We start from the raw sequence: 23,040 nt of genomic DNA, 5'->3' as shown, positions 1-23,040 counted from the left end.
GCCTGGTCTCAAGGCATTGGTGGGTTGGGGGCGTGGGAGGGGGTGGGAAGTCATGCGTAGGCCTTAATTAATTTCTTTCACTTAATTACACTTCATGTGAATTGTTCAACCGCTCAAGGGATGAATGGTTTAAGAATTCAAACTCGCTCTCAGTGCCAATTTCTCTGTGTCTGAGGAAGTTGTTAGTGGTTGGGGCCCAGATGAAATTTTGCTTTCAGATAATAACTACAGGCAGACTCAAACAATCAGGGGAATAGTTTTGGTGTAAAGATTCAAGATTCAAAGATTCAGAATACATTTATTATCAAAGTATGCATGCAGTATGTATGGGAAGAGATTTGTCTTCCCTTAGACAGCCCTGAAACAAAGAAAAACAGGGAACCCATTCAAAGAAAAAAAATCTAGCCACCAATGCACATTAAAAATCACACAAAAGGCAAAAAAAAGAGCAAACACATAGAATATAAAATATCAAATCAGGCAGTCAATGAAACAGTCCAGGAATGTTCAGTTTCTGTTCAATCTCGCACTGTGTCGTTCGTTCACTGGAGGCTGCAGCCACTCCGCACCGATCAAAATCGCACAAAATGGCAACTAAAAAGAGGGGACCTTTATTCTACAGCCGTTCCAGCACCATCCTCCACCAGCAACCAACGAGAGGGAAAGAGAGAATGATCAGTCGAATGAAAGCACCTTCCTCTGGAAGCAGCGAGCAAGAGGGTGAGAGAGACAGAGTGAGAGAGAGAGAGAGAGAGAGAGAGAGAGAGAGAGAGAGGGGGGGGCAGAGAGAGAGGGAAAGAGGAAGGGGAGAGAGAGCAATCAAACATAGGCACCCTCCTCCAGGAGCAGCAATTGAGAGTGAGTGAGAGACCGGTCACTCGCACCGCAGACGGTGCTGAACACCCACTCGCCTTCCGCTCTCGTTCTTGTTGATTTCAATCTTCCTCACTGCTTTAATCGCTGGGAAACGGAGTCGATAGTGGGCTCACGCTCCGTCTCCAGGCTTCTTGGCCTCCAGGCCTCCCGCTTCACTCAAAACCTCACCGAACCCTTCAGAGACAGGAAAGCGCCAGCTCGCCGGAAACCACAGCATCAAACTGTAGTCCCTGGAGGGTGAGTGATTCAGCCGTGGAGACTGTGAGAGAGGAATAAGGTGCCATTATCCTGGAGGTGGTTACAGTACTGGGCTTGATGTCTGTTTTCAAAGGGCTGTGGAGGACGAGAGTGATGGAGGGACTTGTGGTTGCTGCAGCTGCTTTCTACCCTCAGTGGCCACTTTATTAGGTACCCCTGTACACCTGCTCATTAATGCAAATATCTAATCAGCAACACAATGCATAAAAGCATGCAGAGATGGTCAAGAGGTTCACTTGTTGTTCAGATCAAACATTAGAATGGGGAAGAAATGTGATCTAAGTGACTTTGACGGTGGAATGATAGTTGGTGCCATACGGGGTGGTTTGAGTACCTCAGAAACTGCTGATCTCCTGGGATTTTCAGACACAACGGTCTCTAGAGTTTACAGAGAATGGTGTGAAAAACAAAACAGAACAATAAATATCCAGTTAGCAGCAGTTCTGTGGATCAAAACATGTTAATGAGAGAGGTCAGAGGTGAAAGGTCAGACTGGTTCAAGCTGACAGGAAGGCGACAGTAACTCAAATAACCACACGTTACAACAGTGGTGTGCAGAAGGGCATCTCTGAATGCACAACATATTGAACCTGTAAGTGGACGGGCTACAGCAGCAGAAGACCAGGAACATACACTCAGTGGCTACTTTATTAGGTACAGGAGGTACATTGTAAATTGGCCCATGATTGGGCTAGAGTTATATCAGGGATGGCCGGCAGTGCGTCTCGAGGGCCAGAAGGGCCGATTCCATGCTGTACCTCTAAATAAATAAATAAATACAATTCCCTTCCTCTTCCAGTCACACTCTGGGAAGTTGCAGAACCATACAGCACAAAAACAGGTACTTCAACCCATCTGGTCCATGCTGATCAAGATGGCCAACCTGGTACCATTTGCCCGCATTGGTCACAGTTCCTTCCAGACCTTTCCTGCCCATGTATCTGTCAAAGCTCAAAGCACACTTTTATCAAGGTATGTATACATTATACAACCTTGATTCATCTTCTTACAGGCAGCCACAAAAGAAAGAAACCCATTTTTTTAAAAGCCAGTCAAACACCCAGTGCGCAGAGAGAAAATAAAATTGTGCAAGCAATAAAGGTAAGCAAATAGCATTCGGAACTGAAGTTTTATGAAGGACATGGAGCCGTGCTTCACTGCAGCCGCAGCAGACCGCAGCTTCAGTTCAGCGTGGAGCTGAGTGACCATTGTAGAGCAGTGAGCAGAACCTGGCAGGATCGGCCCTCGCCTCACCTCTGGACACCTAAATCATCCAAACGTCGGCTAGCTCCTCACTCTCAGACCCATCTGCGGCCTCGACCCAGCCGCCATGATTCGGCCCCTACCTGACCTTTCCAATTCGGTCCAGCACTTAAATTGATCAGGCATTCCGACATTCCTTGCTCCCACCACCGCTTGCCTTTGCCAAGCCTTGATTTCACACAGGGATGCACGGTAGCGTTGTGCATAGCAGAACACCTTACAGTGCCAGCGACCCGGGTTCAATTCCTGCTACTGCCTGTCAGGAGTTTGTATGTTCTCCCCGTGACTACGTGGGTTTCCTCTGGGTGCTCTGGTTTCCTCCCACAATCCAAAGACGTACCGGGTGGTCAGTGTAAATTGTTCCGTGATTAGGCTGGGTTAAATCAGGGGATTGCTGGGTGGCGTGGGTCAAAGGACCGGAACAGACTATTCTGCACTGTGCACTTTGCCCTATTTGATGGGAAATGGGAGTGGAAAAGGGAGCGTGAAAAATGTGGGCCGAATGGCATGTTGTATCTCTAGGATAGAGAATTCAAGCCAGGAGGTTTATTATCACTGAGGTATGGCCTGAAATTTCAAAGTACATTTATTATCAGAGTATGTATACGTTGTACAACCTTCAGATTTGTCTCCTTACATGCAGCTGCAAAAGAAAGAAACCCAAAGGAACTGATTAAAAACATAGTCAAACGTCCAATGTGCAGACAGAGAAAAAACACGAATTGTGCAACTAATAAAAGTAAACACAGAAACACAGAAAACCTACAGCACAGTACAGGCCCTTCGGCCCACAAAGTCGTGCTGAACATGCCTCTACCTTAGAAATTACTAGACTTACCCATAGCCCTCTATTTTACTAAGCTCCATGTACCTATCCAAAAGTCTCTTAAAAGACTCTATTGTATCCGCCTCCACCACCGTTGCCAGCAGCCTATTCCACACACTCACCACTCTCTGAGTAAAAAACTTACCCCTGACATCTCCTCTGTACCTACTCCCCAGCACCTTAAACCTGTGTCCTCTTGTGGCAGCCATTTCAGCCCTGGGAAAAAGCCTCTGACTATCCACACGATCAATGCCTCTCATCATCTTATACACCTCTATCAGGTCACCTTTCATCCTCCGTCGCTCCAAGGAGAAAAGGCCGAGTTCACTCAACCTGTTTTCATAAGGCATGCTCCCCAATCCAGGCAACATCCTTGTAAATCTCCTCTGCACGCTTTCTATAGTTTCCACATCCTTCCTGTAGTGAGGTGACCAGAACTGAGCACAGTACTCTAAGTGGGGCCTGACTAGGGTCTGATATAGCTGCAACACTACCTCTCGGCTCCGAAATTCAATTCCACGGTTGATGAGGCCAATACACTGTACGCCTTCTTAACCACAGAGTCAACCTGCGCAGCCACTTTGAGCGTCCTATGGACTCATAGCCCAAGATCCCTCTGATCCTCCACACTGCCAAGAGTCTTACCATTAATACTACATTCTGCCATCGTATTTGACCTACCAAAATGAACCACATCACACATATCTGGGTAAGCAAATAGCATTTGAGACAAAAGTGAGTCACCAGACATGAACTGCGGAGCAGGCCACAGCCTCAGTCTCAGTTCAGTGCAGAGCCGAGTAAATGTCATGGAGGAGCGAGCAGAATTTGTTGTTTTTGAGGAATGCAGTACAGTGCAAGACATTAAAAAAATACTGTAAGTTCCAATTTTAAAAAAGTAGTCTGAAAGAAGAAGATGTGATCCAGACTCCACAGCTGTCCCGGGCCAAGAATTCCAGAGGCTCATCACCTTCTGTGGGAGGAAGTTCCCACAAATGGCTTGAAAATGGTGGAAGATGTTCGAGGGTAAGACCTATCTAATTAGATCGAGAAGCTTCTATGCAACTCAGATGAAAATGACTACCCCTCCTGTCTGTCCTCACTGCAGCATATATACACACACACACACACACACACACACAAGTGTGCACATATTATTTATACATATATACATAGTGCCTATAAAAAGTATTCACCCCCACTTGGAAGTTTTCATGTTTTATTGCTGTGCAACATTGAATCACAGTCGATTTAATTTGGCTTTTTTGGGTATTGAACAATAGTAAAAGACCCTTTCATATCAAAGTGAAAACGGATCTCTACAAAGTGATCTAAGTCAATTACAAATATAAAACACAAAATAATTGTATCAACAGCGTTGTGCTAACCGTACCGCCCCGGGACGTGGGAGGAGACCCAAGCATGCAGGGGAAGTGTCGCCGTGAGAGCATGCAAACTCCACACAGAGAGCGCCAGAAGTCAGGACTGAACGTGGGTCACCAGAACTGAGAGTTTCACCCCACTGGGTGACCTAGAGTCGTATTGGTCATCACAGATGTGACGTGACTGGTTTTCGCGCATGGTAACACTCCCACAAACCGCGCAGGTCAAGTCACTTCTGTGTGCTGGTGCCACATAAGTGTTCCTCAGGAAACTTTGCTGTGGGACAGGCATCGTCTGGGAGAGGAGGGGCTCGGTATCATGTGTAGCTGTGCTATCACTCGAGTCGAGTATGATTTTCTCCCAAGGGGTTGTCTATCGGCGGCTGTCGTGTGAAAGATGCCCATGATGCTATCAAGGGCCTGAAAAATGGCAAAGCCACCAGTCCTGATGGAATCCCAGCAGAGATCCGTAAGGAAGGTGGACCAGTGTTCCTACACTGCATACACGTCCTTCTCCTGAGGTCTTTAAAAGGAACAACTACCCTCAGAGCTCAAGGATTGGCTCACTTGACAGTTGGCTCTAACCGTATACCAGCCCAGCAGTGTCCATCAGTGTACATTGTTCCATCAAGTCTTTGACTCTGGGATGAAGGTACCCTGAGGACAATAAATAGACAAAGCCTTCAGAAGGAGGCCTGGCAGTTCCAGCAACTTAGAAACATAGAAAATAGGTGCAGGAGTAGGCCATTCGGCCCTTCGAGCCTGCACCGCCATTCAGTATGATCATGGCTGATCATCCAACTCAGAACCCTGTACCTGCCTTCCTTCCATTCCCCCTGATCCCTTTAGCCACAAGGGCCTTATCTAACTCCCTCTTAAATATAGCCAATGAACTGGCCTCAACTGTTTCCTGTAGCAGAGAATTCCACAGATTCACCACTTTCTTTGTGAAGAAGTTTTTCCTCATCTCGGTCCTAAAAGGCTTCCCTTTTATCCTCAAACTGTGACCCCTCGTTCTGGACTTCCCCAACATCGGGAACAATCTTCCTACATCTAGCCTGTCCAATTCCTTTAGAACTTTATACGTTTCAATCAGATCCCCCCTCAATCTTCTAAATTCCAGAGAGTATAAGCCTAGTCGATCCAGTCTTTTTTCATATGAAAGTCCTGCCATCCCAGGAATCAATCTGGTGAACCTTCTTTGTACTCCCTCTATGACAAGAATGTCTTTCCTTAGATTAGGGGACCAAAGACATTCTATCTCCCTGGAGTTTGATCAGCCTGACAAGGTTTCTCAGCGAGGGCAGCGACCATCTGTTTAGATAAATAGGAATGCTCTATCCCCTGGATAATCACAGACTCATTTCCCGTGTCTGTACAAGAACTTGGACAGCCACCAATCCATTCTCAGAAGTAGGTGCAACAAGCTTCTTAGTTCTCTTTATTCACACTCTCGTGTGGACTGCCACGACAAGGCCACTCTCAGTTTGGAGGAGCAACTTCGCATGCTCCATCTGGATAGCCTACAACCTGAATACATGAACATCACTTTCTCCTTCCAGTAATTTTGCCCCTCCCCTTCCCTCTTCTACTCCCCACTCCAGCCTCTCCCCTCTTCTCCTCATCTGCCTATCACCCCCCTCCCCCGGTGCCCCTCCGCCTTCCCTTTTTCCCATGGTCCACTCTCCCCTCCTATCAGATTCCTTCTTCTCCAGATCTTTGCCTTTTACACTTGTCACCTCCCAGATTCTTACTTCATCCGCCCTCCCCCACCAGCTTGCCTTCACCCGTCACCTTCGAGCCTATCCTCCTGCCCCCTTCACATTCTGACTTCTCCCTCCATTCCTTTCCAGTCCTAATGAAGGGACTAAGCCTGAAACATTGGTTATTTATTAATTTCTATAGATGCAGCCTGACCTTCTGTGTTTTGTGTGTGTATCATTGTCACGTGAAGGGCATTTTATGGCTCTGGGCCTGTACTCACTGGAATTCAGAAGAGTGAGGGGTGGCCTCTGAAACCTATCAATTATTGAAAGGCATCAATAGAGTGGATCTGGAGAGGATATATCCTAATTTGAGAGAGTCTAAGACCAGAGGACGCAGTCTCAGAATAGAGTGCATCCACTTAGAATGGAGATGAGGAGGAATTGGTTTAGCCAGAGAGTGGTGAATCTTTGGAATTCATTGGCACAGTTACCTGTGGAGGCCAGGTCTTTGGGTATATTTAAGGCAAAGGTTGATAGAATCTTGATTAGTCAGGGCATGAAGGGGTATGGGGAGAAGGAAGGAGATTGAAGCTGAGAAGGAAATGGAGCAGACTCGATGGGCCAAATGACCTAATTCTGCTCCTATATCTTAAGATCTTACTGTCAGTAATTATTCCAAAAAATTAACACAGCTTTTAAAGGTGATGTATTTATCAATGGAGTTGGGATATGGAGCCCTTGCCCTTAGAAAATTGAACAATAATTATACCCTCAAGGAAAGTATGCAGAGACAAAGTCAACATTTTCTCTGCTATTAATTGTCAACAAAATGAATTGAGCTCATCCTATTTGTGTGAATCTGGAGTTGTATACAGACCAGACAGGTTGTAAACTCTTGAAAACTGTGGTAAATTTTATATGGCACAAGATTACACTCAGCAACAATTTTCTTCAAAAATGCTGCTTTGCCAGAATGTTTTTTTGTTTATAATAGACCACTTGAAGCTGAACACAAATGTAATTTCAGACTAGTATCATGTCGGAATTTGGAGAAACAAGAAATTAACTTTCATTGAATATAATGTGTTTAATTGCATAATGGCGCTGATGCTTTGCAATAGTTCCGCAAAGCTAAAGATGTTTTGTTGATGGTTTTCATTTGTACTCATTGTCCAAGGCTTCTCACTTAAGTGTTCAACAATAATCAGCCAGTACTGACGGATTCTAGTTGCCCTGATACCGTTTCTTCATGACCACAATGTCCTGGTGGAACCTTTCACCATGATCATCACTGGCAGTGCCAAGAATAAACCATCTCTGGGATAAGGTGGACACTAATAAGGGGCTGGTGACAAGGAATGTGAATTCATGTTGGAGGTTCTCTGATCTTCTATCATTCATAGAGTTATACAGTATGGAAACAAGCCCCTTGGCCCATCTGGTTCTGGTCCACGTTGACCAGGATTCCCACCTAAGTTCGTCTCATTTCCCTGCTCTCAGCCTATATCCATCAAGCCAGCCCATGTCATCACATAGCTATCCTTCTTCTCTCAGTCACATTGCTCCCTCACATGCCTTTGAAGATCTTCCTCTTTGAGACCCAGTAGAGTTGCCAACTCCACATGGGCACATGCCTGGATGTTTCATCACATCACTTCCTGTTCTGATTGCTCCACCCCCCCCCATGTTCGTGCATTGGTCACTAGACATGTCCATCTTCACAGAGCCTCACCTTCAAAAGCCAATGAAATGTGAGTGGTTCTTTATAAGACCATTAGGGTTGGGTACCTCAAGAGCCTGTCTGCAAGACAATGGATGGTCTTTTACCTCCTACCCAATCCCTGCATCCTGGAGCACTCCTAATGTCCAGGAACCTCTCAGTCTCAGGTATGAATGTAATCAAAGACTGATCCTTTAAAAAAAGATAAAGGTTGGCTGTATTTGTCACATATACATCGAAGCATGCAGTGAAATGCGTCATTTGCAACAACTCAGATCAGTGACGATTGTGCTGGAACAGAGCATGCCCACAGTTTACTAACCTTAACCTGTATTTCTTTGGAATGTGAGAGGAAATGTTGAAATGTGTTTTGTGGCAGCAGTGCAATGCAAGGCATCAGAAGTACTATATAAACCAGTGATGTTTCAGGCAGAGACCCTTCACCAGGACTGGACTGGAAGGGGGCAGTAGCTAGAATAAGAAGGTGATAGGTGAGACCTGGTGAGGGGGAAGGTGGGTGGGTGAGTGGGGGAGGGGGGATGAAGAAAGGAGTTGATAGTTGATGGATGGAAGAGGAAAGGGGGTGAAAAAGGTGTTATCATGTCGGAGGATCTGTCCTTTGGTGTTATTTTATCAGAGGGCCTGTCTTGGGACAGCATGTAAATGCCATTACAAAGAAGGCACAACAGCACCTCTCTTTCCTTAGAAAGTTTGCACAGATTCAGCACGTCTTCGAAAAGTTTGACCAACTTCTATAGATGCATTGTGGAGAGTATACGGACTGGTGGTATCATGGCCTGGTATGGAAACACCAATGCCCAAGAATATACTGGACCTGGCGTTGGGTAACAAAACTGGCCAGATGACTTTCAGTGGGTGAGCAGTCAGGAAACAGTGACCACAACTCCTTAACATGTAGGATAGCTATAGAAAAGGATAGGTATAGTCCGCGCTGCAGAGCTTTAAATTGGAGTAGAGTAAATGATGACCATATTAGACAGAAACTAAAAGGAGTTAATTGGGAACACATTTTCTTCTGACAATTCCACATCAGACGTGTGGAGGGCATTAAAAGATCAATTGCACAGAGTACAGGAAAGGTATGTTCATGTTAGAAGGAAGGACAAGGATGGAAAGATAAGAGAACCTTGGATGTCCAGACAGGGGATGAATTTAGTCAAGAAGAAAAAGGAAAAGTCTGTAAAGCTTCGAAAGTCGGGATCTAACAAAGCACCTGAGGATTATAAAGAAGCCAGAAAAGAACTAAGGAAGGGAATTAGGAAAGCCAGGAGGAGTCATGAAAATTCCTTGGCCAGGAGGATTAAGGTGAATCTCAAGGCATTCTATGCATGCATCAAGAGCAGAAGGATAACTAGGGAGAGGGTAGGACCACTCAAAGATAAAGGCAGGAACATTTGCTTGGATGCGGACAATGTGAGTGAGATATTTAATGAGTTCTTTGCTTCAGTATTTCACAAAGAAAAGGACATGGAGGACTAGGAGATCAGTACAGAGTGTATAAGTATGTTGGGGCATTTAAAGGTCAAGGAGGAGGAAGTGTTGGGCCTTCTAATGAGTATTAGGGTGTATAAGACCCCAGGGCCTGATGGGATTTACTCCAGGTTATCGAAGGAGGCAAGAGACAAGATTACTGGGGCATTGACCAGTACCTTCATGTCCTCTCTAGGCACAGGTGAGGTCCTGGAGGACTGGCAAGTGGCTAATGTTGTACCTCTATTTAAGAAGGGAACAAAATCCTGGGAACTATAGACTGGCGAGTCTCCCGTCAGTTGTAGGGAAATTGCTGGATAAAATTCATAGGGACAGGATATATGAGCATTTGAAAACCCATGCCCTAATTAGGGAGAGGCAGCATGATTTTGTGTAAGGCAGGACATGTCTTACCAACTTGATTGAGTTTTTCAAAAAGGTATCTAGAGAGACTGATAAGGGTAGGGCAGTGGGTGTTGTCCACACGGATTTTAGTAAGGTGTTTGACAAAGTTCCTCATGGGAGGCTAAACCAGAAGATTAAGATGCTCGGGATCCACGGTGAATTGGCTGTTTGGATTCAGAACTAGCTTGCGTATAGATAGCTAGATAGATTGATACTTGATTGATCCCAAAGGAAATTACAGTGTCACGGTAGCATTACAAGTGCACAGATATACAAATATACAAATATCAGAAGAGAAGTAAGAAAGAATAAAAAATGACTTACCTCAAACAGCCCAACAGAAGGAGGTCATCACTTCCCCAGCTATAGGTTGACTTATTATTGAGCCTAATGGCCAGGGGTAAGAATGACCTCATATCGCGCTCTTTGGAGCAGCACAGTTGTCCTAGCCTATTACTAAAAGTGTTCCTCTGTTCAGTCAAGGTGGCATGCAGAGGGTGAGAAACATTGTCCAGCATTGCCGGGGTTTTCCATAGGGTCTTTTGTTCGACCACAGCCTCCCGTGTGTCCAGTTTGACTTCTATAACAGAGCCAGCCTTTCTAATCGGTTTATTGAGCCTGTTGGCATCACCCTTGGTGATGCCATTGCGCCAGCATACCACCGCATAGAAGATTGTACCAGTGACAACAGACCAAAGGGACATGTGAGGGAGAGGCCTGTGTACTCCAAAGGCCTTCAGTCTCCTCAGGAAGTAGAGGCAACTCTGGCCCTTCTTGTACCCAGCCTCTGGGTTGGTGTTCCACTCAAGTCTGTCATCCAGATGCACCCCCAGGTACTTGTAGGTCCTCACAACGTCCACATCCTCACCATCAATAGTAACAGGGAGTTGTACAGGCTGAGTCTTCCTGTAGTCCATCACCATCTCCTTCTGTATAGAAGACAGAAGGTAGTGGTTGAAGGGACTTTGTATATAAATGACCTGAATGGAAATGTAGATGGGAGGGTAGTAAGTTTGCGTATGATACCAAGATTGGTGGAGTTGTGGATAGTGTAGAAGACTGGTAAAGTGTGATATAGATCAGTTGCAGATATGGGCAGAGAAATGGCAAATGGAGTTTAACCCGGACAAGTGTGAGGTGTTGCACCTTGGTAGGGCAAATGCAAGGAGACAGTGGAGCAGAGAGATCTTGGGATCCAAGTTCATGGCTCCTGGAAAGTGGCTACACAGGTTGATAAGGTGATTAAGAAGGCTTATGGAATGTTTGCTTCATTAATCAAGGCATTGAGTTCAAAAGTCAAGAGGTTATGTTGCAACTTTATAAAACTCTGGTTAGGCCACATCTGGAGTATTGCATACAGTTCCGGTTACCCCACTGTAGGAAGGACGTTGAGGCTTTGGAGAGGGTGCAGAAGAGGTTTAGCAGGATGCTGCCTGGTTTAGAGGGCATGTGCTATCACGAGAGGCTGGGCAAACTTGGGTTGTTTTCTCTGGAGTGTCAGAGGCTGAGATGAGATCTGATAGAGGTTTATACGATTATGAGAGGCATAGATAGAGTGGACAGGAAGTATCTGTTTCCCAGGGTTGAAATACCTAATACCAGAGGCCATGCATTGAAGAAGAGAAGGGGTAGGTTCAAAGCGGAATGTGAGGGGTAAGTTATTTTACTCAGAGTGGTGGATGCCTGGAAAGTGCTGCCTGGTATGGTGGTAGAGGCAAATACATTAGAGGCTTTTAGGAGACGTTTAGATAGGCACACGGATGTGAGGATGATGGAGGGATATGGACATGGTGTAGGTAGGAGGGATTAGAGTTTGGCTGTTTTTGATTTGTTTTTTAGCTGGGTCTGTACAACACTATGGGCCGAATGGCCTGTTCCTGTGCTGTACTCTTCTATGGAAAACCTGCAAGAAGTAGTGGATACAGCCCAGTCCGCCAGAGGGAAAACCCTCCCCTCCATTGAGCACATCTTCAAACGTACGAGGAGCACTGCCACAGGAAAGCAGTCTCCATCATCAAGGACCCCTTCCATCCAGGCCATGCTCCCTTCTCACTGCTGCCATCGGGAAGGAGGCACAGAAGCCTCAGGTTCCACACCACCAGGTTCAAGAAGTTATTACCTCTCAACCATCCTGAACCAGCGCGGATAATTTCACTCGCCTCAACACCCAACTGGTTCCTCAACCTATGGACTCGCTTTCAAAGGCTTTACAACTCATGTTCTCAGCGTTATATATTTACTTATTACAGCTTATTGTGATACCTTCTTGCCTTTTGCACACTACTGTATTTGTCAATGTGGAGCGGAGAGCGAGTTTGCAAATCTGGTGGGAGCAAAGGATGTCGGGAATGGCGAGGGTAGGGCGCTGCGGGAGGGGTGAGGCACAGGTGGCGGAGAAGGAGTGCCGGGGCGGGGGGGGGGGGGTGTAGTGAAGTGGGTGCAGACACACCAGGCAAGGTCAATTGATTCCAAACAATCGGTTTATTGATCATTACAGAATGTCTATCTGGTGCTTCCCGCTCCCTCCCCCCTCCCTTCCCCTTTTCCCAACCATGATTCCCCTCTCCCTGCCTCCTTCCCACTCTCAGTCCACAACAAGACCCAGATCAGGTTTATCATCACTCATATGTTATGAAATTGTTTTTTTGCCACAGCAGTACAATGCAATACATAAAATTACTACACTACTGTGCAAAAGTCTTGGATACCCTTGCTGTATGTATGTACCTAAGATTTTTACACTGTACTGTATTTACATTGTTTGCCAATCTTTGTGTGTAGTTTTTCATTGATTCTGTTGTATTTCTCAGTTCTGCTTTCAATGCCTGCAAGAAAATGAATCTGAGGGTTGTATATGGTGAGATACTGAATGTTGACTTTGATAATAAATTCACTTTTGAACTTTGAAGAAGGACTCTGATAGGAGATGACAGTGGACCACAGGAGAAAGGGAAGGAGGGGCACCAGAGGGAGGTGATAGGAAGATGAGGAGAAGAGAAAGGGTGAAATGGGAACCAGAAGGGGAAATATTAAAAAAGAGAAGGGGAGAAATTACCAGAAGTTAGAAAAATCAATGTTGACATCAGTTTGGAGGTTATCCAGATGGAATGTGAGGAGTTGCTCCACCCAGACAGAATATGTGGCAAAGTTTCTCTGGTTAACAGCTGCCACTGTGATTCATTGTACTTGCAGTACTTGGGGCAATGCCTAAGCCTCTGGTTCTCAGTATCTGGGGCGAATCTATCTTCTCCAAAGTTTGAATTTCAAATAAAGGTTCCCAGGACGCTGCCCGGATTCGAGAGCGTGTGCCAAAGGAGAGGCTGAACAAACTTGTGTTGCTGTCTCTGGAGCGGCAGAGGCTGAGAGGAGACCTGATAGAGGTTTCCAAGATCACAAAGAGCAGTGATAGATGGCCAGTGTCTTTACTCCAAGGTCAAACTAGGTGAGAGGGAGTAGGTTCAAAGGAGGTGTGTGAGGCAAGTTTTTTACACAGAGGGCAGCGGGTGCCTGGAATGTGCCGGGAGGGGTGGTAACGGAGAAAAATATGACAGAGGCATTTAACTCACACAAAATGCTGCAGACAGCATCTATGGAGAGGAATAAACAGTCGACATTTCGGCCCGAGACCATTCATCAGGATTTTCAGTATCTGCAGAAGCTCTCATCTTTATAGAGGCATTGAAGAGGCTCTGTACAGAGAATGGAGGGACATGAACGCTGTGTAGAGAGAAGGGTTTAGTTTATTACTAGCTTAATTAGTTCAGCACGGCATTGTGGGCTGAATGGCCTGTTCCTGAGCTGTACTGTTCGATGTTCCACACTCGGTTACTTTATAAGTACCTCCTGTACCTAACTGAGTGTATGTCCGTGACTTTCTGCTGCTGTGACCCGTCCACTTCAGGGTTTGACGTGTTGTGCATTCAGAGATGCTCGTCTGCACACCACTGTGGTAACGTGTGATTATCTGAGTTACTGTCGACTTCCTGTCAGCTTGAACCAGTCTGGTCATTCTCCTCTGACCTCTCTCATGAACAAGGCATTTTCACCCACAGAACTGCCCCTCACTGGGTGATTTGTTTTTGTTTCTCGCACCATTCTCTGTAAACTCTAGAGCAGGGGTTGCCAACTTGGAGTCCACAGACTCATCAGTTAACAGTAAGGCTCTGTGGTAGAAAAAAGATTGGGAACCCCTCCTCTGGAGCTTGTTACGCGTGAAAATCCCAGGAGATCAGCAGTTTCTGAGATACTCAAACCACCCCATCTGGCACCAACAATAGCTCCACAATGAAAGTCACTCAGATCACATTTCTTCCTCAGTTTAATGCTTGGTCCGAACAACAACTGAACCTTTTGACCACATCTGCATGGTTTTATACATTGAGTTCCTGCCACCTGATTGGCTGATTAGATATTTGCATTAATAAGCAGGAATACGGGTGTACCTAGTAAAGTGGCCACTGAGTGTATATTTTGCCTTAAAAGTAATACATGCAGAAATCTGTTCTGCCAATTCAGTGCTTTGGTGGGTGGGATTAAAAAATCCGACCCTATGGGCCGGTGAGTAACTAACCATTCCCAGCAGTGAGTATGAGAGGGCCTTCTCGCTCATGAGGGGAAAACAGGAAGGAGCCCATCTAATTGGCTCACGATAAAATCAGCTGCTGACTCCACGTTTGCCAAACCAGTGATTTTTTTTTCTAAGGAATGCTGCAAAAAATGCCTTGTTATTCCAGTCAGAGACTCAATTTATTTCTCGTTCAAACAAAAGGAAAATAAAATTAGTCAGACATTTCTGCTGCAATGGAGGCAGCCGTTACTGGCAGTGAATCCTATATGGTCAGACTACAACTCCCAGGGTGCCTTGCAAGGTGGGTGACCATTAGACCATAAGACATAGGAGCAGAATTAGGCCATTTGGCCCATCGAGTCTGCTCTGCCATTCCATCATGGCTGATTTATTATCCCTCTCAACCCCATTCTCCTGCCTTCTCCCTGTAACCTTTCAGGCCTTTTCTAAACAAGAGCCTTTTAACTTCCTCTTTAATTGTACCCACTGACTTAAATATACCCGGTGGCTTCATCTCCCCTAGAAAATGATCTAGGAAACGACTCCACCACCAGGCCATATTCTGCTCCCCTCCACACCCCAACCCCTTCAAAGGGATCTTTCCCTCGAGAATCTTTGATCCGCCCTTCCACACCAGCCCGCCACTGACCCTTTGCAGCCTCAGGAGATGTGACTCCAAAGCAGGGGACCTACGCTCAGTGCTCGCAGGGCGGCACCACGACCCTTGGTCAACCAAACGCCCACTGGGTAGTCGCTTTGAATCAGAATCACGTTTATTGCCGCTGACATGTGCCATGAAATTTGCAGCAGTACACCTGCAAGGCATAAAAAATTACTTTAATTTACAAAAGAATTCGTGGGGCACCGTGGTAGCGTCACAGTTAGTGCACCGCTATTATAGGTCAGGGCGTCGGAGTTCAGAGTTCCATTTCATCAGCCTCTGTAAGCAAGTTTGTACGTTCCTTCCGGTGAGTCTGTGGGGTGCCTATGAGTGCTCCGGTTTCCTCCCGGTCAGTCGCTGGATTGGTCATTGTGAATTGTCCCGTGGTTAGGCTGGGGTCAGATCAGGGCTGCCTGGCTTGGCGGGAGGGCCCATTCCATGCTGTAACGCTAAATAAATAGTGCAAAAGTGAGTTAGTGTGACACACGCAAAACGTCAGAGGAACTCAGCAGGTCAGGCAGCGCCCAGGCAAAGGAATAAACAGTCAACAATTTGGGCTGAGACCCCTCATGGTTTCATGGACCATTCAGAAATCTGATGGTGGAGAAGAAGAAGCTGTTCTTGAAACATTGAGTGTGGATCTTCAGGCTCCTGTACCTCCTCCCCATAGAAATGAGAAGAGAACACGTCCCAGGTGGTGAGGGTCCTCAATGATGGAATCTGCCTTCTTCAGGCTCCACCTCTTGAAGATATCCTGGATGGAAATGGACAGTTGACGTTTCACTTAGACATTACATCTTCTGACCTGAAACAAGTCTGTGGGGAGGCTTGTGTCCATGATGGCACTAACGGAATCCACAACCCTCAACAACCTCTTTCAGTCCCGTGCACTGGAGCCCCCAGACCAGACGGTGATGCAGCCAGTCAGAATCCTCTCTGTGGTACATCAGTGACATACCAAAACTCCTCAAACTCCTAGTGAAGCATTGCCTCTTCTTCATTGGAACACCTTTGATTTGTGGAACACCTACCCAAGGTATCTTAATTCCCAGTTCCCCTCCCTCTCTGGCCTCCAGCGCTGTTACAAGGAAGTCTTGTGTAACCTCAAGGTAGAATATCTAACTAGATGGGATATCTAACTCGGTGGAATATCTAACTAGATAGAATATCTAACTAGATGGAATATCTAACAAAGTGGAATATCTAACTAGATGGAATATCTAACTAGGTGGAATATCTAACTAGGTGGAATAGCTAACTAGATGGAACATCTAACCAGGTGGAATATTTAACTAGGTGGAATATCTAACTAGGTGGGATATCTAACTAGGTGGAATATCTAACTAGATGGAACATCTAGCTGGGTGGAATATTTAACTAGGTGGGATATCTAACTAGGTGTGGTGCAGATGTATGTCTCCGTACTGAAGTTTCCAGTCTTAGATAACTTGCTCCTTCTTTATACTTAAGCAGAACGTGATTGCTGCCTCGTCCCATGTCCTTTTGGGATGGACTGTGCTTGGTAAACACATTCGTTACACACACATACAAGCTGCTGCCGTTGTACTGAGTAGACACACTTCAATGCCTTCCCCGGCATATTCTTATAAGGGGTTAGCTTTATGGTGCCTTTCCCGCCATACACAGGGAATATTCTATTTCTTTAGTAATGGGGATGTGTAAATGTGTATATGTTGTTTGTATTTAATGTAGATCCTTCTGTTTATTTTGTAACATGATTGTAATTACTTTGTGGGATGCATCATGTGTAGCCTTGAGTTAACTTTGTGGGTAATTAAAGACAGTACGTCCTGGTGCCTGATAAATGGGGTTCATCGCTCTCAGTGGGAGAGACAGATCAGGGGTACACACAAGGCAAGAATAAGCTATTATTGTGTTTTCTGCCATATATCTTTTCATAAATACTGGCAGTTTTCTTTTCACTATTTTTTAAGTTTGATTTTTGACGCAGCTAATAAACGCCCTTGCACTAAGGTGCTAAGCGACTCCAGCCATTTTTCCTTTGGTCATAACCCACATATCTAACATATTTCACCTGTCCATCCTTTTAACCTTCACCATGATCAACCTAACACTTCCCTCCCACACAAAATGTTTCTTTCATCCATGTGCCTATCTAAATGTCTAAATGCCCCTAATATATCAGCCAAAGCCAACACCCCAGGTGTACACTCCAGAAACGTACTGTAGAAACAATCTACCACGGACATCTGCTACATTCACCATAAAAACATGTCCTCATTGGCACCCTGGGAAAAGCCCCTGGCTCTCCACTGGATTTGTGTCTCCTATAAATCGTACACGCCTCAATATTTTCATTCTCCTTCGCTCCAAGGTGAAAGCCCCCAGCTCGCTCAGCCCTTCTTCAGAAGCCATGCTCCCTAACCCGGGTAACATGCAGACCAGGAACACAAGAGATGTCCTGTTGAGGGGCCTCAGCCTAAATCACTGAGGCCTAGTCTCCTCCTGCCTGACCTGTTGAGTTCATCCAGCAGTTTCTGTGTTATGTGTGTTTCACTGAATGTGTAGACCAGAGGTGGTCGGTCCCCTGTGAAATACTAGTGAACCAGCTATGGAAAATGGATCAGGCATGATGAAACTGTGGAGCAGGCGCAATGGGCCAAATGCCCTAATTCTGCTCCTACATCTTATGGACTTATAAAATCCATTTTCCCTCTCAGCCCCAATCTCCTGCCGTCTCCTCGTATCGCTTAACGCCCCGGCCTATCAAGAATCTATCAACCACTGCCGTAAGTACACCCAGTGACTTGGCCTCCACAGCAGCCAGTTCCACAGACTCACCACTCTCTTCTCCTCACCTCCCTTCTAAAAGGACGCCCCTCTATACTGAGGCTGTGTCCTCTGGTCCTAGACCCTCACACCATAGGAAACATCCTCTCCACATCCATTCCATCGAGGCCTTTCAATGCTCAGTAGGTTTCAATGAGATCCTCCCTCCCCCTTTCTTCTGAATTCCAGCGAATACAGGCCCAGAGCCGTCAAGCGTTCCTCATATGACAAGCCTTTCAATCCTGGAATCATTTGGTGAACCTCCTTTGAACCCTCTCCAATGTCAGCACATCCTTTCTCAGGTAAGGGGCCCAAACTGCTCACAGTATTCCGAGTGAGGCCTCACCAGTGCTTTATAAAGCCTCAACATTACATCCTTGCTCTTATATTCTAGTCCAGTTGAAATGAATGCTAACATCCCTTGACCTTTCCCACCCACCTGGCTTCACCTATCACCTTCCAGCTAGTTTCCTTCACCTCCCCCCACCTTTTCATTCTGACATCTTCCCCCTTCCTTCTCAGTCCTAAAGAAGGGTCTCGGCCTGAAACGTCGACTGTTTATCCATTTCCATAGATTTTGCCTGACCTGTTGTGTTCCCCCAGCATTTTGAGTGTGCAAGACAGGCTTTCCTCTGTATCTTGGTACCTTTGACATTGATAAGCCGATACAAAACCAAGCGTCATCCCCACCCCCCTCCTTCCCAGACCCCCCTCCTTCATTGCGTCTCCCTTTTTTTCCCTCACAGGCGGAATCGGTACAGTATTTCCTGGATAACTTGGATCGAATCGGCCAGCCGGTGAGTGTTGCTGCTTTTTTTCAAGTTTCCGCGCTGGCGGTGCGTAAACGTGGTGTCGGTCGGACTAACCCACAGCTCAGCCGGGCAACATGTGGGGGTTGTTGTTCACCCTGGGTGACCCAGAGAGTCAGGGCTGCAACAGTTGCCCTCAGCAGGCAAACAGGGCAACTCCCAGTGCGTCCCCGTGAAGGCAGAGACATAGAACACGGCACGTACAGAGAACGAGGCCTTTCAGCCCGTCGTGTCCATGCTGAGCATGACACCACGTTAAACTAGCTCCCTTCTGCCTGTACGCGATCCGTGTTCCTTCATTCGCCGCAGATTCATGTGTCTTTCTCAAAGCCCTTTTAAACACCATGATTGTATCTCCTTCCACCCCTCCCACCAGAAGCCCGTTCCAGGCATCTCTGTTTAAAAAAAATATTGCCCTGCACATCTCCTCTAAACTTTCTTCCTCTCACTTTAGAACATAAAATACGACAACTGAGTGCAGGCCCTTTGGCCTGCAATATTGTTCTGACTACTTAAGATCAATCTGACTGTTCCTCTCCACACAGTCTTCCACCTTTAACTGCCCGACCTCTAACGTCAGACATTTATATCTCTGGAAAAAATTCTGGCTATCTCATTTACAGGGGTGATGGGCCTTTTTCAGAGTGTGCTCCCAAATTAGCGATAATCTTCCAAAACAATTCTCTTGCAAGTCATGGTAATTTTGAGCCAAGATTGTCATTGATTAATGAATTAGTAATAATAATTACTGACATTCTTCACAGAAAAAGGATGAATCCTGTTGCTTACTTACGTGTATTCATTATTTTTTCTTAACAAAAGTATAGCCAATTGAAATAAAGGAAGCATCTTAATACCATTGATTTTTAAAAAGACAATTTAAAAATAGCATCATTTCTAAATAGTATGGTTATTACAAACATTTACTATCCAAATACTACCGTATAGACCGGTCTGCGAGGATTTCAAAACGTATCATTTGCAGACAAATAGAAGATAGGTGGAGGGGCAGGTAGTTTTGAGGAAGGAGAGAGGCCACAGAAGGACTTAGACAGATTAGGAGAATGGACAAAGAAGTGGCAGATGGAATACCGTGTCAGGAATTATATGGTCAATCACTTTGGTAGAAGAAATAAAAGCTCAGGCTATTTGCTCAGTACTTCTCTGTGCATCACTTCAACCCCGCCTCCCTGATGTAAAGGGGGAATTCTGCTGCGTAAAGAGGCCTCAGATGCTGGAGAAACTCAGCTGGTTGGTCAGTATCTACAGAAAGAATAAACATTCAACATTATGAAGGTCTCGGCCAGAAATATCACCTGTTTATTCCCCTTCATAGATGCTGCCCCACTCTCTGAGTTCCTCCGCCATTTTCTGTGCATTGCTTAAGATTTCCAGCATCTGCAGAATCTCGTGTGTCTCCTATCAGATTCCTTCTTCTTCAGTCCTTTACCTTTCCCACCTATCACCTCCCAGCTTCTACTTCACCACGCCCCTTAGCTCACACGTACACCTTCGCCCCTCACCTTTCACCTGCCAGTTTGTACTCCAGCTCCAAGCTTCTTATTCTAGGGTTTGTCCCTGCCCTTTCCAGTCCTGATAACGTGTCTCAGCCCAAAACGTCCGCTGTTTACTCCCCTCCATAGAAGCTGCCTAACCTGTTGAGTTCCTCCAGTGCGTGTTACTCCCTGTTTCGGGAAAGCCACCGTGTCCAGAGTTGATGCTAACCAAAAGCATGTCTCATTGTCTTGTAGAACTACCTCCCCAGCAAGCAGGATGTCCTGTTCGCCCGCAGGGCCACTAAAGGCATCGTGGAATACGACTTCCTCATCAAGGGGATCACCTTCCGGATGATGGATGTGGGTGGCCAGCGTTCCCAGAGGCAGAAGTGGTTCCTCTGTTTCGAGGGCATCACCTCCATCCTCTTCATGGTGTCCTCCAGTGAGTTTGACCAGGTATTGCTGGAGGACGGGTGCACCAACCGCCTAGTTGAGTCCATGAACATCTTCGAGACCATCGTCAACAACAAGCTCTTCACCCGCGTCTCCGTCATCCTCTTCCTGAACAAGACCGACCTGCTGGAGGCCAAGGTGAAGACGGTGAACATCGGCAACTACTTCCCAGACTTTCAGGGACGGCCCCACCACCTCGGAGATGTCCAGCGCTACCTCCTCAATTGCTTCAGCGGCAAGCGGAGAGACTGCAGCCGGCCGCTCTTCCACCATTTCACCACCGCAGTCGACACCGAGAACATTCGCTTCGTCTTCCAGGCAGTCAGGGACACGGTACTGCAGGAGAACCTCAACGACATCATGCTGCAGTGAGGCTGCGCGTCCCTGCGGACATTCCACGCAGGGCCCGCGAGGCTTTCTCGCCCCAGTGAGGCCCGTGTGCAGCCCATGTGTTCGTCCCGTGTAGCCCGTGTGTAATAACCAAAGAAGCCCTGTGTGTGTACACGTGAACGTTGATGGGTACCTGCACCCCTAATCTCATGCCTGCTGGTAACCTCTTTTGTACGCACGTCCGTGTGCACCCAATATGGATTGTGTGTCTAATCCTGTGTGTGTGACCCTGAGTATTGCACCTTCCATATCCAGCAGTTGTCCCATATGTAGCACCTGTCTACCCCTGTGTGTACCCGTCCATATTCCAAGTGAACCTGTGTCCTGCACATATTCCCCATATCCCATATGCTCTCGGTATATATCCCGATGTCAACCTGTTGCGTCTGCACATATTCCCCATCCCCATGCACGCATGGTATAAATCCCATTTTACCCTATGTTTGTCCCAGGTACATCAAAGTCAAAGGCAATACAGCCCGTATATGCTTGCAGGAACTTGTGATTATGGAAGGCAGAGAGAGATTTAATATTTAAGAGATTCCCTCAGCCCTGTTAGATAATCACTGAGGGTTTGTTCAGACCTCACTGATCCCAAGAGATTACTTTGACCTCGCCATGATGATGTTGACTCTTCCCGGGACACAAGTGTACGAACCTGGACAGGGAGCGTCAGCGGCCCTTTGAACGAGGGGGAGGGCAGAACAGGTGGACACCCCAAACAAATCTCTGTCCTTCCTAACTTGACAAGCTTGGACCCCTTGGAGAGAAGGGAGGGTTATAAGACAGCAGTGGGAATTGATCCCTTGACCAGTTGCCCGTGGTGTGCAGCCGCAGAGTTGGCAGAGCCCTCCCCTGTCATTGCCAGTTAACTGGACTCTGAAATCTCACACTCATTCCTCAAACATACTTTATTTTACTTGTGCACAAGGAAAACAGCATGGCCCCTGTCACCCACCACTGTTCTGAAGGCTGAGCAGAGAAATTCCTTTTTTATCAGAGCAGTTATGGATATTGGCCATTTAATAAACTGTGTATGTTTGAATTCCGGACTTGCAAGATCAATCGCCATTCACAATAGGGGTGTTGCACGTCAATAAAAACTACGAGGTGACAACCAATAATTCTTTGAAGTTAGTAAAGCAATTGTCCCTTAGTTGGTGTGTTTCACATCATTCTGTTATTCTTATTACACCTCTGAAAGTGAAATGGTTCCAAGAATCGCGATGCAAAAGGAAGCTATTTCTCATCTGGGCTGTCTGCACTCTGTCTGCAAATTATCCTTGCCTGGACATTATGGTCAAAGTTCAAAGCCAAGTCAAATCAAGTTAAGTCAAGTTTATTGTCATTTAACTGTATACATGTATACTGTCAAACGAGACAATGTTTCTCCGGACCAGGGAGTAAAGCACATAACACACAATAACTTAAGAAAGTAAGAATTAAATCTACAAATTAATCATGCATAGATAAACAAAGAAAAGTGCATTAAATTAAATATTGTAAGGTACAGAACAAATTAGCCAGTTACACTTTGAATGCGATGTGGCAGTGAGTTCAGAAGCCTAATGGCCCGAGGGAAGAAGTTGTTTCCCATCCTGGCCGTTCTTGTCTTGTCTTCTGCCTGATGGTAGAAAGTCAAAGAGGATGCTGGATGGATGGGTGGGATCCTTGATAATACTAAGGGCCCTGTGTTCACAGTGCTCCTGATAAAAGTCTCCAGTCGATGGTAGGGAGACCCCTATGATCCTCTCAGCCGTTCTCACAGGGACTTCCAGTCCGATGCTCGGCTGCTCCCATACCAGATGGAGAGGCAGCTTGTCAGGACACTCTCAATGGTGCTCCTGTAAAATTCAGTTAAGATGGGAAGGAGGAGCATCGCTTACCTCAATCTGCTCAGCGAGTGTAGGCGACACTGTACCTTTT

General features: G+C 46.2%; 1 protein-coding gene across 1 annotated transcript in view; it reads left to right on the top strand.

Moving 5' to 3' along the window:
- Positions 1-22,159, top strand: part of LOC140204744 (guanine nucleotide-binding protein subunit alpha-12-like) — a 32,066-nt gene extending 9,907 nt beyond the window's left edge. Inside the window, exons 2-3 of the mRNA XM_072271500.1 lie at positions 18,713-18,763; positions 20,527-22,159. Of these exons, the coding sequence (XP_072127601.1) occupies positions 18,713-18,763; positions 20,527-21,096 (621 nt within the window). The 3' untranslated portion in view covers positions 21,097-22,159. The remainder of the gene's footprint in view (positions 1-18,712; positions 18,764-20,526) is intronic.
- The last annotated feature ends 881 nt before the right edge of the window (positions 22,160-23,040 follow it).

The sequence above is a fragment of the Mobula birostris genome, chromosome 11 (assembly GCF_030028105.1).
Source record: "Mobula birostris isolate sMobBir1 chromosome 11, sMobBir1.hap1, whole genome shotgun sequence".
In the NCBI taxonomy this organism is placed as follows: Eukaryota; Metazoa; Chordata; class Chondrichthyes; order Myliobatiformes; family Myliobatidae; genus Mobula; species Mobula birostris.
The sequence above is the reverse complement of the archived record's forward strand: the minus strand, read 5'-3'. Positions and strand labels throughout refer to the sequence as shown.